This window comes from Astatotilapia calliptera, chromosome 14 (genome assembly GCF_964374335.1).
Source record: "Astatotilapia calliptera chromosome 14, fAstCal68.1, whole genome shotgun sequence".
Classification (NCBI taxonomy): domain Eukaryota; kingdom Metazoa; phylum Chordata; class Actinopteri; order Cichliformes; family Cichlidae; genus Astatotilapia; species Astatotilapia calliptera.
Window position 1 is genome coordinate 950813 of NC_137435.1, and position 19076 is coordinate 969888.

General features: G+C 44.2%; 1 protein-coding gene across 1 annotated transcript; it reads left to right on the forward strand.

The window, feature by feature from the left end:
• Positions 1-9147: 9147 nt before the first annotated feature.
• LOC113036986 (olfactory receptor 4S2-like) lies at positions 9148-10074 on the forward strand. The gene has a single exon (XM_026193643.2). It carries the CDS (start codon positions 9148-9150, stop codon positions 10072-10074), a length of 927 nt encoding a protein of 308 aa, XP_026049428.2.
• Positions 10075-19076: the final 9002 nt, after the last annotated feature.

Consider the following 19076-nt stretch of genomic DNA (forward strand, 5'->3'; position numbering starts at 1 on the left):
ATGCTTGATGTTAGAACTTGGACCAGTCAGTGCAACAGCAGAGAGGAAATGTGGAGAGGATCCAGGCTCCTTCTGTCTTCTGTATATGCTCATGCTCTGTGTTTGAAAACAGTTTACTGTTAGCCTATAAAATAATTTTAGAACGTAAAACTATGTTTCAAATACTTTCATTTTTGCTTTGTTTATTCTCTTTTTCTCATTTTTCTCAAAAATTTAAGTTAAAAATAAAATAACTGTACAACAAAATACACAAATACACAATATAGAACATATATAAGAATATATGAGGAAATATAGAACAGTAACAGCAGCTGTACAAATACTAAATGCTAATGAAGAAATATAATGTCCAGGGTTGTGCAATCCACATGTGTAAGTGTCTTGTGCAGTGCAAATATGCTTAAAGTGATTTATTTAAGTAACTTGTGATAAAGTGATTCGATTAGATGACCACACAGTGTAGTTGTGCAGTGGCCACAAGTGTAAATAAATGTCCAGAAAGTCCAGTGTGTGTGTAAGAACTGTATGTGTGGGTCAGTACTGTGTGGTGGTGTGATTGAGAGACCGTATCGCCTGCGGGAAGAAGCTCCTCCTCAGTCTCTCTGTGTTGGTCTTCAGGGAGCGGAATCGCTTTCCTGACCTCAGCAGAGAGAACAGTCTGTTGTTGGGATGGCTGAGGTCCTTCACCATCTTCCTGGCCTTGGTCCAGCACCGCCTGCTGTAGATTGAGTGCAGGTCAGGGAGCTCGGAGCGGATGGTGCGCTCAGCTGACCGCACAACCCTCTGTAGAGCTCGTCTGTCCTGCATGGTGCTGTTCCCGAACCAGGTTAAGATGTTTCCCGCCAGGATGCTCTCTATGGTGCACGAGTAAAAGTTCCTGAGCACCTTGGAGGGCAGTTGGAAGTCTCTCAAGCGTCTGAGGTGGTAGAGACGCTGTCGGGCCTTTTTCACCACGGTGTTGATGTGACAGGACCATGACAGGTCCTGCGTGATGTGAACTCCGAGGTATTTGAAGCTGTCCACTCTCTCCACTGGGCACTCGTTGATGACGGGGGTCTGGTAGTTCCTCTCCTGCTTAGTGCTGAAGTCCACTATCAGCTCCTTTGTCTTACTGACGTTTAGAAGGAGGTTGTTCCTCTGGCACCAGTTCTCCAGATTCCTAATCTCCTTCAGGTAGGCCGTCTCGTTGTTATCAGAGATCAGGCCCACCACGACGGTGTCGTCAGCAAACTTGATGATGGTGGTGGAGCTGGTAGTGGCCACACAGTCATATGTGTACAAAGAGTACAGCAGGGGGCTCAGAACACACCCCTGGGGGGCTCCAGTGCTGAGAGTGGTGGAGGCTGAGACATGTCCGCCCATCCTTACTGCCTGTGGTCTGCCAGTTAGGAAGTTGGAGATCCACTGACACATAGATGAGCTGAGTCCCAGATGCTCCAGCTTGGTGGTGAGTGTGGAGGGAATTATGGTGTTAAATGCAGAGCTGTAGTCTATGAAGAGCATTTTAACATAATTCCCCCTTCTAGTGTCCAAGTGAGTGAGTGATGTGTGGAGGAGATGAGAGATGGCATCGTCTGTGGAACGATTTGGACGGTAAGCGAACTGTAGTGGGTCCAGTGTGTCTGGTAGTGAAGAAATGATGAAGTCTCTGACCAGGCGTTCAAAGCACTTCATCACTACTGAGGTGAGGGCTACAGGGCGATAGTCATTGAGAGAAGCAGGGTGGGGTTTCTTCGGGACAGGAACAATGATGGACTCTTTGAAGCATGTGGGGATCACCGACTGAGATAAAGAGATGTTGAATATCTCAGTGAACACAGGAGCTAGCTGGTATGCGCAGTCTCTTAGGATACGACCTGGGATGCCGTCTGGTCCTGCTGCTTTCCTGGTGTTCACTCTCTTGAAGGCTCTCCTTACTTCATGCTCGGAGATGACGAGCACGTTTCCGGTGCTGGCAGTATCTTCCTGTCTGCAGCCGTTAGCGCCGCTAGCACTAGCATCATTGGAGTCCTTAGCTGGAGCCTCGAAGCGAGCATAGAAAGTGTTCAGCTCGTCTGCCAGAGTCACGGCCGCGTTCGTCATACCGGTTGTTGGTGCTTTATAGTCCGTTATTGTCCTTAGTCCCCGCCACAGGCTCCTAGAGTCACTCTGTTGGAGTTGTGACTCTAGTTTCCTCCCGTAGCGCTGCTTCGCCTCTTTCACCGCCCTCCGCACGTTATATGACGCGGCTTTGTACGGGTCCATGTCCCCCGTCATGAGTCCCGTGTTGTAGGCAGCGGTGCGGGATCTCAGAGCGTCGCGGATGGTTTTATCCACCCACGGCTTCTGGTTGGGAAACGTTGTGATAGTCTTTGTCTCCACGGTATCATCCGCTAGTTTCCCGATGAATCCCACAACCGCTTCCGTAAACACGTTGACGTCATCGTCGGAGCTGTTTCTGAACATGCCCCAGTCTGCGTCATCGAGTGCGTCCTGTAACGCCGTCACCGATTGATCCATCCAGCGCGCGACCTTCCTCTGAACCGGAACTTCCTGTTTCAGCCTTTGTTTGTATTTTGGCATGAGGAAGATGGCGGCGTGATCAGATTTGCCAAACGGGGGGCGGGATTGTGCCTTGTAGCCGTCCTTGACCGTAGTGTAGCAGTGGTCCAGTGTCCTTTCACCTCTGGTGGGGCAGGTGATGTGTTGATAAAAGTTCGGCGCTGCGCGTTTGAGGTTGGCGCTATTAAAGTCCCCCGTCACAATAAGCGCAGCGTCCCGGTGTTGTGTCTGGTGCTGTGTGAGTGCCTCATGCAGCTCGCATAAGGCGGTGACCGTGTCCGCTTGTGGTGGAATATAAACGGCACTTACAATGACCGATGTAAATTCCCGAGGTAGATAAAAAGGACGACACATGATGGACAGAAGTTCCAGATTTGGTGTGCAGGAGCGTGTGAGAGGAACAACGTTCGCACTGTTGCACCAGTTGTTGTTCACCATTAAACACACGCCGCCTCCCCTTGACTTCCCCGAGTCCCGTGTCCTGTCCATGCGGTGAACCGAGAAGAACTCGGCCGGCTGGATGGCGTGGTCCGGCACCGCTGGGTTCAGCCATGTCTCGGTGAAGCAGAGGAGATTGCAGTCCCGAATGTCTCTCTGGAACTTTATCCTGGCCCTGAGGTCGTCAAGCTTGTTCTCCAGTGACTGGACGTTGGCGAGCAGGATGCTAGGCAGAGGTGTGCGGTGTGCACGAGCTCTCAGCCTGTTCCTGACGCCGGCTCGTTTCCCTCGAGGCTGCCGCTTCGCGTCACGTCCTTTGTTCTCCCTCAAGATCTCACTCGGCCAGCTCGGATCCGGAGTTAAAAACTTTAAATTGTGAGTACATTGTATACCAATAGAAACAAGAGTGTCTCTGTCATACCTAATGTACCGCATGGTGATGATTTTGCTCATTTAAAAACGCTGAAAACTAACTTAAAAAACAAAAACAAAGAAAAGGTGGTCGGAGCAGTCGTGACGGCAGCCGACCGCACGGGCGCCATCTTCACACTCTGCACTCTAATTACAGCGGCATCACACTCCTCAGTCTCCTCAGTCTCCTGGGAATTTTGATGGCAGGGTACTGGGAAGAAAGACAAACAATGGAGTTTTCATCCTGGTCATGGAACAATGGACAAGCTCTTTGTTCTGTAAAGGATATTTCAGGGTGTGTGGGAGTTTGCCGAACCAGTCTACATGTTTTATGGAGTTGGTGAAAAGATACAATCTCATTCAGCTTTGGTGTCCATCAATCCCTGTGTTTAACTGTTGTGATAGCTTAGTCCATATTGCTGGCAAAGGGCAGAGCAGGCTGTTCCTGGAGAGGAGGCTTAGGTCTTTTGGAGTGAAGGGCCCACTCCTGAAGAGCTTCTATGACTCTGTGGTGGCCTCAGCCATCTTTTAAGGTGTGGTCTGCTGGTGTGGCAGTATCTCTGCTGTGGACAGGAAGAGACTGAAAATGTCATGGCTGCAGAGGCGAGCCGTGTGGAGTTGGAAGAAGGACCCAAGATGCAGGCAGTGGATGAAATGCTAGTGAGGTTTATTTACAAAGGTGTAGTGGCAAACAAGCAGTGGGGCATGACAAATAACTGAAGACACCTAAACTGGGGGAACTAAAAATAACAGACCTGGGAGCATACGATAAAGGGGTGAGAAGTAGAGAGACGCAGACGAGGAACAGGACACTGTGGAACACAGGTGCCCTCTGGACCCAGTGGAGGTGGTGAGTGACAGGAGAATGGTGGCTAAGCTGTCATCCCTGTTGGACAACATCTCCCAGCCCATGCAGCAGACTCTGACAGCACTGAGCAGCTCCTTCAGTGGCTGCGGCACCCACCTGGCATGTGGGACGCAGGTCTCCTTCCAGCTACTGTCAGACTCCACATGTGCAATAGCAATAACACTAAGTGCAATATTCTTTTTCTGACAATGTTGTATTATACTCAGTTGTATATAGTATTTTATTTTATTTTATTCTAATGTATTGTGTACAGTATCTTATTCTTATCCTATTCCAGTGTTTTACTTATTTTTGCGATCTAACTATGCACTGTCCACTGTCTGCTGTAACAAAACAAATTTCCCATGTGTGGGACTAAACAACCTTTAGTACAGCCTTAATAACAGTCTTGCCAAAGTCTGGTAAGGCAAGGATCCCCTGGAGTGCAATAACTATCGACCTATTTCCGACTAAGGCCATATTACTGATGAATCTAGTAGGTCCCGATCTCTGATTGGTCTTTTCTTTATGAACGTCCAGAATGCATTTGACCAAGTGGAGTGGAGGTTTTTGTAGAAAGTATTAGAAAATTTAACTTTGGCCCAAAAGTTATTAAGATGATAAAAATTTTATACACCGAGCCTTCAGCCAATGTCTGTATTGGTGAAAGTCCCTCATCTACATTTAGTATATTTCACAGGACAAGACAGGGATGTTGATGGTTCTGTCCCACCGCTGGAACGAGACAATTCTACTACAACAGCAAAAGCAGGACGCAAGTCACCAAAGTTCTTTGTGTTACTCGTGCACGAGGGAGGGCTGACGAGCGCTGTTCCTTCGCTTGACCCCAGTTGCTCTCGTCTGCTCCCTCGTAGCACTGCTCTGTATTGCAGTTTCATGACTATGCATAAGTTCATTAACATATGACGTCTTACATAGGCATACATGTGAAGAGAGAGTACCTTGTCCGTATGTCGTGTAGGGATGCGTGTGTGTTTGTGTGTGTGTGTGTGTGTGTGTCAAGATATGATGCTGGACTCCCTAAAGCTGGTGCCAGGAGTCCATCCGTCCACCTAAACAAAGGGCTCTTATACTTAACCAGACACAGAGTAGGTGGCCTCCAATACCATAAATCAGTAAGACGGGGTGTCCAAACTTTTTGCAAAGAGGGCCAAATTTTATAAAGTGAAGATGCCAGGGGGCCAATGGTTCCTTTTGACTTTCTTTTTCATAACAAAGTTACATGAAAATATAATGAAGAACAGTTTTAATAGTCACAATTACCTTTATTTTTAAAATAGAAATGTACCTAAATAAAAGACACTCAAGCATTTACAACTCTAAAGACACAATTCCGCCTTTCATTTATATCTGGAGAGTCAGACAACAGTGAACAAACTGTATAGAATACCCTAAATTTCCATGAGTTTGCCATATCTTTGCCTAATGAACATTTAAACAGGAGTTATAAGTAATGCAAAGTGTTCTGTTATCAATAACGTTTTTTTAAAGTGAATTTCGCCCTTGACTTTTGCAAGACTATTCAGGAAGCCAAAGTTTTTCACATCTACTGGAAGATTGCACAACTGGAAGTTCACTTGCCGCAAGAAATAACCACATTTGTAAATTTACACAATATGTACACAACACACTCAACTATGAATTAAGAGCATAACATCAACAGTTAAAACCAAATCTTAAGAGTTTAACAAAATACGTTTCCTTTTGTGGATTGCATTAGCATGCTTTATGCTTTTTACTGTTCAGGAACACATGACTAATGCAGGGATGTCACTCCTGGAGGCCTGCTCTTCATTTGATTCAACTGTGCTAAACCAGAAGGAACTAAAACATGCATAGCAGCTCTCCAGCACAGAATTTGGGCATCCCTGGACTAATGAGAGGGGTGATACTGAGATCTAGATTTTAGTAAAGCAATTAGGTCTGGTTTGAGGGCAGTGGTTGAGATGCGTAAAATATCACGCAAGTGGGAGTCACTCATCCTTGATCTCAATCGGTTCTTGTTTAAGTTCATGACAGAGAAAGTTTGCTCACACAAATATGTGGAACCAAATAAGCTCAGCATTTTCTTGGCAAGAGATCGCACTTCAGGAAACCTGTCTTTGTCTAGCTGCCGATAAAAGTCAACAAGAGAAGACTGCCGGTGTTTTCCACTCATCGTCACACTGCAGTTCAATGAGCTCCAGCTGAAGCTGGAGCATCATCAGGGTCCACGGAGAAGGGAGATGAGAAAAGCAGCATGTCTTTTTCAATAGCTGCAAAGTCCTGAAAGCGTTTGTTAAATTCTCCAGAAAGAGACGCGATAGCTGTTGCGTACCTCTTCATTTGAACATTAATGTCCTCTGGGAAACTGTCAATAACCTCTTTCAAAGCTGGGAAGTGGCTCTGTTAGGGACAAGTGTCTTTGGAAAAGTTGCAGTTTGGTTCCAAAGGACTTGATGCGAGCCACCTCACATCATTGTAATAAATTAAGTCACCATATTCAGCCTGGATGTCGTGCAGAAACTCCTGAAACTGTCGGTGGTACAGAGCTTTAGAGCGAATACAGTTGACTGTCTTTGCTACTGGTTTCTAAACATCATCAAATTTGAGATGTTTGGCACAGAGAGCCTGCTGATGAATGATACAGTGAAGTTTAACACCGTTACCTGCTTGTTTGCTGACTTTATTGCAGATCAGTGTGGACAATCCGCTTCGCTCACCAGCCACGGCAGGTGCACCATCAGTAATGATCCCAGAAACTTCACTCCATGGTAGCTTCATATCATCAACAGCTTCACAAACAGAAATGAATAAATCCAATCCTCTGGTTTGACCCTTAAGGCTTTTGAGATCCAGCAGCTCCTCTGTCACGTTCATCTTGTCGTCGACTCCTCATAAAAGAATCAGCAGTTGCGCGGTGTCAGATGCATCGGTGCTTTCATCACAGGCTAATGAGAAATAATCAAAATCCACTCCTCTGTCCCGCAGCTGTCTGTGAATGTCTGACGATATATCCTCACCTCTTCGTGCCACAGTGTTGCGTGCCAAGCAAGCATTCAGAAATTCTTGCTTCCACTCGGGGCAAATGTTCTCCACCATTTTCATGACACAGTCTTTGACAAACGTACCTTCAGTGAAAGCTTTGCCATGTTTAGCTGTTAACATAGCCACTTCGTAGCTGGCTTTCATGATATTTTCATGTGTCTCACAGGCCCGCATGAAAAACCGCTGTTGCGAAGCCAGAGCAGCTTGGAGTTGCTTCACTTTTTCAGCGCGCTCACTCCTTGTTAGCTTGTTATATGTTGCAGCATGTTTAGTCTCGTAGTGTCTCCTAATGTTAAAATCCTTAAACAAGGCAACAGTGTCTTTACAAATCAGGCAAACACAATTGCCTCGAATTTCAGTAAAAAAATACTGCAATTCCCACCGCTCCTGAAAGCAGCGGCCCTCACCATCAACCTTTCTCTTTTTTTGTACAGTCGCCATGGCAGAAATGAGCAGAGAAGGGCGGGCTCGCCGCACAGGCGCAAGTAGCAGAAAAAATGTGCTGCCACCATGTGGTGAAAAAAGGAACTACACCTTTAAAGCCAGGATTTATTTATTCAGACTTAGAAAGTGAGCCATAAATTACACATAATTAGACTGAAGCTGTGGGCCGTGATTGGGCCGCGGGCCGGACTTTGGACATGCCTGCAGTAAGAGAAGGTACGACCTCTCTTGTGACCTTAAGATGTGTGTGTATGCCAGAGTGCTCTGGGAGGCACACAGAGTCTTTGCAGGCTGCTAAGGATCAGACATCCTATCAATATGCAATTGATTATATAACTGTAAGCATATATGAGTAAATATTTCTAAGCATAAATGACAATCCAGCAATATAAACCTAACAGATGTCAACTCTCCCCACTCCTTTAACCTTTTTATAGAACCCTTAGCACAGTCAACACGGCAAAACAACACCTTCATCCCTGTTTCTATAGGGTGTACAAAACACCATATTTCATTATATGCCGATGATGTCTGTCGGACGACATGTCGGCTATCCAGTCGACCTTACCCACACTATTGAACTTAATAGATACTTTTGGTAAGCTATCAGGTTTTAAGATTAACCTCGGGAAATCTGCTCTTATGTTACTCAAATTAGACTGGAACACTCTCAATACCCCACCAGATATAAACATTGTAGGACAGGTTAATTATTTAGGTACTTAGGTAGTGATGTCTGTAGCCTCTATTGTTAAGAACAACTGCTGTGATATTTTTAAAAAGATAGAAAAGGATGTTAATAGATGGACGCATGCGTCAGCGCCAGCTCGGATCGCTGTAGTTAAAATGAATGTATTACCAAGAATTCATTTTATAAGTTCAATGTTTCCTTTAGCCCCCCCCCCCCCCCCCCCCCAGTCGATTACTGGAAAAAAGTGCTCTGCTCGAGTCATTCATATGGATTAACAGGCATTCACGTATAAAGTGGGATATATTACAAAGATCCAGACTAGGTGGCGGATGGGCAGTGCTGAATGTTAAACTATATAATTTTGGCATTCACACTGAAACATATCAGCCAATCAAAAGATCAAAAATTATAGAAATATAACAGCTCCACATATAAAACCCTTTAATAAGTTTAGAATTACAGTTTTTTGTATTTCAGCAAAAGTTGTTTTCATGCTGAGAGTAGCGGTGAGACACAATTAGTGTCCGTTGGCAATGAGCTCAGACTATTACATCACCCGGTTGAAGAGTTTAAATGAAGGAACGTCTGCATGTCAGTCAGTTTTATGCTAATTCACTTCTGCAACATGCTGTAAGTAGACTGAAAACTACTTTTGTTTGGCAGTTCTATTAAATAACACTGTGATCCTCGTTTAACTTTCATAGTTCCGAGAAGCAAACTGTTGATCATGACGAACCTTTCACAGGTTTCATATTTCACTTTCAGTGCCTACTTTGACACTGGGCCATTCAAATACTTATATTTCACTATTGTCATGTCTCTGTATGTGTTTATATTTGGATCTAACCTGCTGCTGATTGTGGTTATCTGTGTGAACAGAAGCTTACATGAACCTATGTACATGTTTCTGTGCAGCCTGTTTGTGAATGAGCTGTATGGTAGTACAGGGCTGTTTCCGTCCCTCCTGCTTCAGATCCTCTCTGATGTTCACACTGTTTCTGCTCCTCTCTGCTTCCTGCAGATCTTCTGTCTGTACACTTATGCAAATGTAGAGTTTTATAACTTAGCCATCATGTCTTATGACAGGTATCTTGCTATCTGCTGTCCTCTACAGTATCACACACATATGACGTTTAACAAGGTTGCCAAGCTCATCGTTCTCACATGGCTGTTCCCTATTCTGAATATAGTCGTGATGATATCACTGAATGCCTCACTGCAGCTCTGTGGACACACTGTTGACACACTGTACTGCAACAATTACTCTGTCGTGAAACTGGCCTGCTTTGACACAACAATTAATAACATCTATGGACTCATGTACACATTCACTGTACTAATTGGTCTTGCATTGCTAAACTTGTTCACTTATGTTAAGATTCTTAAAGTGTGTTTTTCTGGATCCAAACAGACCCGGCAGAAAGCCGTCAGCACCTGCACGCCTCACCTCGCTTCTCTGCTCAACTTTTCATTTGGTTGCTTCTTTGAAATAGTGCAGAGCAGGTTTAACCTGAGCAGAGCTCCCATGATTTTACGCATTTTCCTATCAATATATTTTCTCACTTGCCAACCAGCTTTCAACCCCGTCCTGTACGGACTCAAACTAACCAAAATCCGACTCATATGTAAAAGTCTTTTATTTGGTAAGATATGAATTTAAAAAGTTAATAGATACTTTACTAAGTTGATTTCTGGAACTGTTTGGAATATGTGTGACTGTAACAGGCATTACATTTACATTTTTCAAAACAAGTTCAAACAAAACTAGTTTATTTAAATCTTTGTCACATATTGTCACTTTGAATAATATGAAATGCTAATCTTTCACAATAAGGATATTTAGAAATCTTATAAATGAAACATTTATTTACACAATCAATTCTCACATAACAGAGAATAAAACATATTTAAGCACATTAGTCAGAATGGTACATAGCGTGGTGTTTATGTAAAACTTTTCTAGTCTCAATGATGAATCAAGGATTTTGTAAACTAGAGGAAACAACGGTCCATAAAAGTCTCAACGAACAGGATAAATGAATGGAAACATTTTAATTTAAAATTAAAAGAAATCCAATAAAGTATTCTTTGGAAGCGCCTTCATCTTTGTCTTTTAATTGCTGATTATAATATGCCGTGTTAATGAACAGCATTGTGCAGCTGCAGGTTTATCAGTGGTCACAGTACTCTGCTGAGGCAGCTGAATTCTTGCAACACCGTGATTACAAATGTGGAGCTGAACAGCGATCAACGCTGACCTCAATAGTTCAAGCTGGCCTGATAGACACTCACAGAAACATTGGTAGAAACATCCATCACAAGAATCCATGATGGTTCCCTTAAAAATGGTTTTCCATAAAAACTGTTAAATCTGTGATGGTTTAAAACTGGGGAGTGGGATACAGTGTAGAAGCTTCCAGCTCGGCACATGTATATGGGGTTAGGTTGTAATTAAAGTCATTTATCACAAAGGTCTGGGCCGGGAGTAAAACCTCTGACCCTGTCATTGAAATGCTTATTTTTTTCCACTTATGTAGCCACAACAACATTAATAGATACTTAGTCCAGTTACATTTTATTTATAGTGTCACATCACAATAACAGTTATGTCCAAGTGCTTTATAATGTAAGATAAATCCTACGATAACACATAGAGGTGTTAGTAATTATACACAATAATACATCTAATACACGTTTACTCCCCCATCCAAATCACTGAATTCACTGTGAATGAATGGTTCGCTCTCAGGAGCTCAGTGAACTCCAGTGTGTTACTGTGATAGGACGACACCTGCGCAACTAAAAATTCCACAGTGAGATGTTAGTGGGATAATAACCAAGTGGAAGTGATTGGGAACAACAGCAGCTCAGCCATGATGGCCATGTAAAATCACAGAGTGGGGTCAGTGGATGCTGAGATGCACAGTGTGCAGAGGTCACCAACTTTTTGCAGAGCCAAACTTCATGTGGCCTTCAGATTAGCTCAAGAAAATAATTATTATAATATGATGTGCTAAATTTGTTTAGATCAGAGGAATAAGGAAGGATTGGTCTGTGTTTTAGTTTGGCTTAGCTGTAGCCTGAGAGTGTAATTGTTTAGAAGGAAAGGAATTTATGGACACTGGGGTCAGCCTGCCATAGAAGGAGACAGGAAGCTACAGTTGGGGGTTGCTGATGCTTGTACCTTTAATAAAACTCATAATTGTTCTAAACTTAGAAGCAGGTTTGCAGGAGACTCTCCACCTGATCTGTAAATGTAAGTCAACAAGAGGCCACTGGCCCAGTGGATGCAGAGTGGGAGTCTCAGTGTTTCTAATATGTTAACTGTGTTTTCTATGTTGTGTAGAGGAATCTGGTGTAGCTTGGGTGAGGAGATTACTTTTATGACCCCAGGAAGTCACGTATACAGACACACACACACACACACACACACACACACACACACACACACACACACACAGTGCTTTGACTGTTACGACACACCCACACCTACATGCACACTCACTCACGTGCACTCACATAGACACACAGGCACTCACGTGCACGTGCATACACACACACAGAGACACAGAGTTTGCAGCACACCGTGGGGGTCTTATGATGGGGTCGCACATTCTTGATTTTTAGTTCACAAACACTTGTTGTAATGACTAACTGCTCCTGACATGTTGGAGATGTTTGCTCTTTATACAGTAAAGTTACAGCAGGATGCAAATAACATCAGGCTGATCCTGCCACGATTTGCTCCCCGGTTCAAATCACGGACAAACAGGATCCCACAGCTGTTTATGTTTTTAAACCCATTTTGCACAGAGAGGCATTTTTTGAAAAATGTATTGATGCAATGTTGAACATTATTACACAGGAAAAAACAACTACAGTAAAAATAATCACAGCGTGACGCCTCTGCCTTTGTAAATGGAGGGACAGTAACTGCGTGTAAAACCTGCAGACAGTCAGATTAACAGTATTTGTCTCTATCTGCCATTCTGTGATTCATCTCCTGTAAACAATAACGTGGCCACAGCGTTACTTGTATTTGCTTAATTGTTTACTGAATGTTTGCAAAAAGGTTTGGGAACCGCTGCTTTACACCTACATGAGGATCCTCAAAGTCTGTTTTTCTGGGTCCAAACAGACCCGACAGAAAGCCGTCAGCACCTCACCTCACTTCTCTACTCTACTCTACTTTTCTTTTTAAATTGTGCAAAACAGACTTGATATGAAACACGTCCCAAATCTGTTGCGTATTTTTTTTATCTTTATATTGGCTCACATTTCAGCCGCTCTTCAATCCTGTGCTCTACGGACTGAATCTGACCAAAGTCCGCATCGAATGTAAAATTCTGATTTTTGGTAAAATGCAAATGCTTGATGTGGAAACTGTGGTATATTTCTTTAAATTCAATAAGCTGGGGAAGTAAGTAAAGGGGAAAATAAAAATCCCCCTTTTGGCACTGCTTCATCTATCTCAGGGTTCCCCACCTGCCAATTTCAATTTTAACACCTGTACATGAGTAAAAATAAACATGTTTTAGTATCAAAATATATTAAAATAAATAAATAAATAAATTCAATAAGTTGAAATAAAAAGATCAGAATGAACATTGACAAAATTGGATATGTTTTTATTAAATGTTCCTGTCAGGAGTTGAAAAAATGGGTTGACTGTTTGGGAAAATAACTCAGATTATTTCTATGATTATTCTCATGGTGGCTTTTTTATGTTTTACGTGTTTTCTGCCTAATATAACCACAGCAATAAACATCTGTCTTAGTTACTGTCCTGAATGTACATTAACAGCTCAGGGCAAAGTTAGCCGGATCGGTTGCCCCTCAGTAAATAAGTGATTCAATATGTCAGGGAGATAATAGCATAATATTGTTAAGTGTTTAATCGGTGATGCATTCAAGGTACAGGTGTCAAAGTTGCATTCACTGTACTTTTAAGCAAATTTGCCCAGGGTTAGTAAATCCAGTGCTAGAAAGTGTTACAGGACACGGATGAGCCTGAGGAGGTTTTGTAAGTTTCTCGAAAACAACAGAAACAAAATTCCAGTTACCGTATTTTCACGACCATAAGACGCACTGTGCTAAAAGGCGCAGTCTCAGTTATGTGTGCCATTACTGTATTTAACACACACATAAGGCGCACTGGATCATAGGGCGCATACAAGTACCGTATGCGTATTTAAAAATAAAGCGGGAGCAAACCTGAGTTCGGTACCTTACTCGCATTTCTATTACCAGTAATCGTCATCATCAACAACACACAAGCATACAAGTGTGCGTATTTAAAAATAAAGCAGGAGCAAAACAAAGTTTGGTACTCACATTTTTATCATCAATCAAACCCATCGAAGTCCTCATCCTCTGTGTCTGAATTGAACAGCTGTGCTAAATCTCCATCAAACATGCCAGGTTCACTTTCTTCACTGTCAGAGTCACTTTCCGTGCCGTGCGGCTCCTCGGAAATGATGCCGGCTTTCGCGAAAGCTCGAACAACAGTGCCAGCAGACATGTTAGCCCAAGCATCTACAATCCATTGGCAAATTGTGGCGTAACTCGCCCGGCGCTGGTTTCCACTCTTGGTTAAACTGTGGTCTCCATCGGTCATCCATCGCTGGATGTGTTTGTCGCCGATGTGTTTGCTGCAGTAGGAGCGGAAGATGGCCAGCTTTTCCTTATAATCCGCTGGAAGTTGCTGCGCTACCGTAGTCCTGGTCCGGATGGAAAAATGGCACCGTTTCATAAAAAGTGAAAGTGAAACTGCTTTTAGCCGAATGGTGACCGTCGAAACGCTTCTCCCGCTCGTTCTTTGCTCGATGATCGCCTTATGTCCGCGGAAACTCAGCTGCGTCTTCTTGACCTGCCGGAGCTTGTTTTCCAGCTTCCTCCACTTGCGAACCATCGATTCATTAATCTTAAATTCTCTCACGGCTGCTCGATTTCCATGTTCCTCCGCGTAGCTGATGGCCTTCAGTTTAAACTGTGCTTCGTAAGCGTGTCTCTTTGCCATTTTCAGGGTTGTTAAAACAACGATGTCCTGCATAACGCACATACCTGTTCTTTTATACAGGTATGTGCAATAAAGTCAACGCACACACTTCACCCTTTAGCGTTCTCATGGTGTTCTCTACTACGTCCTCCTTACAACACACAGGGCGCACTGCGCTATAGGGCGCGCCGCACTTTTTGAAGAAAATCTAAGACTTTTAAGTGCGCCTTATGGTTGTGAAAATACGGTACTCTCTTTCCAGACTCCACAGAGCCTAAACTCATTTTTCATGTGACAAGTAATTCCAAATACAAGTTCTGAAATAGCTCAACAATGATAACAAATCATGTCTTGGAAGCTAAATAAAGTGTGGTGATAACTGAAGGTTAGCAAAGGTACCAGCAAGCCAGCACCTACAGCTTTCATCACTGTAACGAGCTTCTAAATTTAGAGGCTGACCACAAACAGGATGCAGCATTTCCAGTCCAGTATAACTCTTTATTGTTTTATACAGCTTTTACTCAGTGCTTTTGCACTAATGCCTGGTCAGCTTCAGTGTACAGCACCAGCCTCCTCGCTGTCAGCTTCTCTCCTTCTGGCCCAGTCCCAGCGTAAAACAAGGAGAGGCTTAATTAGCTCATGGCTGCTAGCTGTTCCAGCCTCCCCTGCAGCTGAGGCACAAACCACATGTTTATAGGAAATACACTCAACTCAAAACCATAAAAAAACATATTTTTTCCATTTTCCAAACAAAAATATTAAATCCTCGGCTGACTGGGAACCAAGTAAGAATTTCATAATATATCAATAAATATATTTTATTCCCCCCAAAGTTAAAAAAGGAAACTAAATTCTTTGTACATTTTTAGTTTGTAATGCAACATCGTTGCTCTCAGAGATGTAACTGAACACACTGTGATGTGTAACCACTTCTAACATTAAAAACACTTAGCTTATTAGTGCTTCACATGTTTATCAAGAGCTTTTCGAGTTATATATATGACGGAAATATAACAGTTCTTAGTAGGTGAAGAGTTTTTAGGCTATGAATACACGTTTACAGATCAGGGAATGTTAAATACTGGAGGTGATCAACCAATTATCCAGTCCCAGGACAGGAAGAGACTCCACCCAACTACTCAGCAGGCACGCCCAGGTGTCCACCCCCTAAGAAAGAAAAGGGGAAAAAGACCCACAGCCATCGTCTGGTGGGAGGAACCACACATAAAACAAACACTGACAACATTGGATCATAACAATGCCAAAGATCAAACCTGAAGAAAGTTAAAAATCAGTAATTAACTTTGAACTGTAAAAATGGCCTTTCAACAAGAATACATTTATGTTCCATAAAAATTATTAATTAAAATAAAAAGATAAGAGAAAACAAAAAATTGTTGATGCTTTTCTATGTTGTGAGTTTATTAGTTGAATTTTAAAAAATTATTGCAAATTTCCCACAAGCTCTCAGAAATCAGATACTGCTGCAGCAAATCCATCTCTGCAGCACTTTTGGCCTCTTTCCTATCAGTGCCACACACTGGCACGAGTGTTTAATGATTCTTTGAGCTGTTGTTTTTCCGGGGTGGAATGATTGTCACCCAAACACCTTTAAGGCCTTTAACAGTGAGAATTGTTCCTAGAGTATTTAAAAGTAGAATGGGAGGCAGAGCCTTCAGTTTTCAAATTCAAATTTCAAATTCAAATTTTATTTGTCACACACACACAGCCATACACAGTATGACATGGGGGTGAAATGCTTGTAGCTGTACAATGCCCGACCATTAAATGACAGAAGAAAGTTTTACAATATTTACAATTTACAGGTTACTACAAAATTTACAAATTAACTTAGGAATTTACAGTAAAGAATGTGCAAATAGCAGAAGAGATTATAAAGATAAGGATTATAAATTATAGGAATTATAGGATTATAGGAAATGTGTGGTGGTGCGTGTGGTGACGTGTGTGGGAGAGTCCAGTCTTATAGTGACGTGTTTGGGAGAGTCCAGTCCTACACCTGGTTCAGGGCCCGAATAGCCTGGGGGAAGAAGCTCCTCCTCATTCTCTCTGTTTTGGCTTTAAGGGAGCGGAAGCGCTTCCCAGACCTCAACAGTGAGAAGAGCCCATTGTTGGGATGGGAGAGGTCCATCATAATCTTCCTAGCTTTGGACTTGCACCGCTTGGTGTAGATGGACAGCAGGTCAGGGAGCTCTGATTGAATGATGCGTTCTGCCGAGCGCACCACCCTTTGCAGATCTCGTCTGTCCTGCTTGGTGCTGTTCCCAAACCAGGTGCAGATGTTTGACGTCAGGACGCTCTCGATGGTGCAGGAGTAGAAGTTCTTGAGCACCTTCAGTGGCAGATGGAAGTCTCTAAGTCTTCTGAGGAAGAAGAGACGCTGACGGGCTTTCTTAACCAGGGTGTTGATGTGACAGGACCATGACAGGTCCTGAGTGATGTGGACACCCAGGTATCGGAAACTGTCCACTCTCTCCACTGGCGTGCCACTGATGATGAGGGGTTTGTAATTCCTCGCCTGCTTTGTAGTGAAGTCCACGATCAGCTCCTTAGTCTTGCTGATGTTTAGGAGGAGGTTATTCTCCTGGCACCAGGTCTCCAGGTTCCTAATCTCCTCCAGGTAGGCCGTCTCGATGTTGTCGGAGATCAGGCCCACAACAGCAGTGTCGTCAGCAAACTTGACAATGGAGGTGGTGTCGGATGTGGCTACACAGTCATAAGTGTACAGTGAGTACACCAGGGGGCTTAAAACACAGCCCTGAGGCACTCCAGTGCTGAGTGAGATGGAGGGGGAGACTTGTTTTCCTACCCTCACTGATTGGGGTCTGTCTGTGAGGAAGTTGAGGATCCACTGACACAGTGATGAGCTGAGTCCTAGATCCGTCAACTTGGTGAAAAGCTTAGAGGGAATTATTGTGTTGAACACTGAACTGTAGTCCACGAACAGCATCCTAACATAATTCCCTCTGCCATTGTCCAGGTGACTCAGGGATGTGTGGAGCAGGTGAGATATGGCATCGTCTGTGGAACGATTAGTCCGGTAAGCAAACTGAAGTGAGTCGATGGTAGCAGGAAGTGAAGAAGTGATGTGATCTCTCATCAGCCTTTCAAAACACTTCATCACAATTGAAGTCAGTGCTACTGGACGGTAGTCATTGTGGCAAGCGGGCTGTTGTTTCTTTGGTACAGGGACAATAATGGACTGTTTGAAGCACGTGGGAACCACAGCTTGGGCCAGGGAGAGGTTGAAGATCTCCATGAACACCGGTGCTAGTTGATCAGCGCAGGCTCTAAGGACCCGGCCAGGGATTGCATCTGGTCCTGCTGCCTTCCTGGTGTTCACCCTCCTGAAGGTGTTCCTCACGGCATGCTCTGTGATGACGAATGCATTTTCTTCACTGGTGCACTCCGAGCGCGCGCAGCCGTTTGTTGTTTTAATTGCTGCGGCGTCGAAGCGAGCATAAAACGTGTTCAGCTCATCAGCCAGTGAAGCATCTGCATTCATCATTGAAGAAGCTGGTCGTTTATAGTCCGTTATAGTCCGCAGTCCTTTCCACAGGCTCCTAGAGTCGCACTGTCGTAGCTGTGACTCTAGTTTTTCCCCGTAGCTCCGCTTTGCCTTTCGGACCGCGCTGCGCACGTTGTAGGACGCAGCCTTGTATAGGTCCATATTACCGGAGACAAGCCCTTCATTGTAGGCATCGGTGCGTGATCTCAGAGCGTCGCGGATGTTTTTATCCACCCACGGCTTCTGGTTGGGAAACGTTCGGATGATAGTTCTTTCTGCTGTGTCGTCCGCTAGTTTCCCGATAAATCCCACAACCGCTTCCGCAAACATGTTGATGTCATCAGAGCTGCGCCGAAACATGTCACAGTCTGCGTCATCCAGTGCGTCCTGCAGCGCGGCCACCGATTGGTCCGTCCAGCGAGCGACCTCCCTCCTGATTGGTGGTTGCTGCTTTAGCCTTTGTTTGTAAGCAGGCATGAGGAAGATGGCGGCATGGTCTGATTTTCCAAATGCCGGCAGGGGTTGAGCCTTGTAACAGTTCTTGAACAGGGTGTAGCAGTGGTCTAATGTCCTCGTGCCCCGGGTGGGGCAGTTGATGTGCTGGTGAAGGTTGTGAAATGTCCGTTTGAGATTCACTCTGTCAAAATCTCCCATAACAATGAGTGCGGCATCTCGGTGAAGTGTTTGTTGATGTGTGAGAGCCTCATGTAGCTCACATAAGGCAGTGTCCGAGTCCGCGTGAGGCAGAATGTAAACAGTGCAGGCAATGACCGCAGTGAATTCCCGAGGGAGATAGAAAGGGCGACACTTAACGATCAAAAGCTCCAGATTGGGCGAGCAAGAGCGTGTGAGTGGGGAGATGTTTGTGCTGTCGCACCATCTGTTGTTCACCATCAAACACACTCCACCACCTCTTTTCTTCCCCGACTCCATTGTCCTGTCCATGCGGTAAACCGAAAAGAACCCCGTCGGCTGCACGGCGTGGTCTGGTATCGCTGGGTTCAGCCAAGTCTCGGTGAAGCAGAGGAGGTTGCAGTCCCGAATGTCTCTCTGGAACTTGATTCTGGCTCTGAGGTCATCAAGCTTGTTCTCGATGGATTGAACATTGGCTAGCAGGATACTGGGCATG

Coding starts and splice junctions, on each gene's coding strand:
- LOC113036986 (XM_026193643.2), top strand. CDS start 9,148: ATGACGAACCTTTCACAGGTTTCATATTTCACTTTCAGTGCCTACTTT.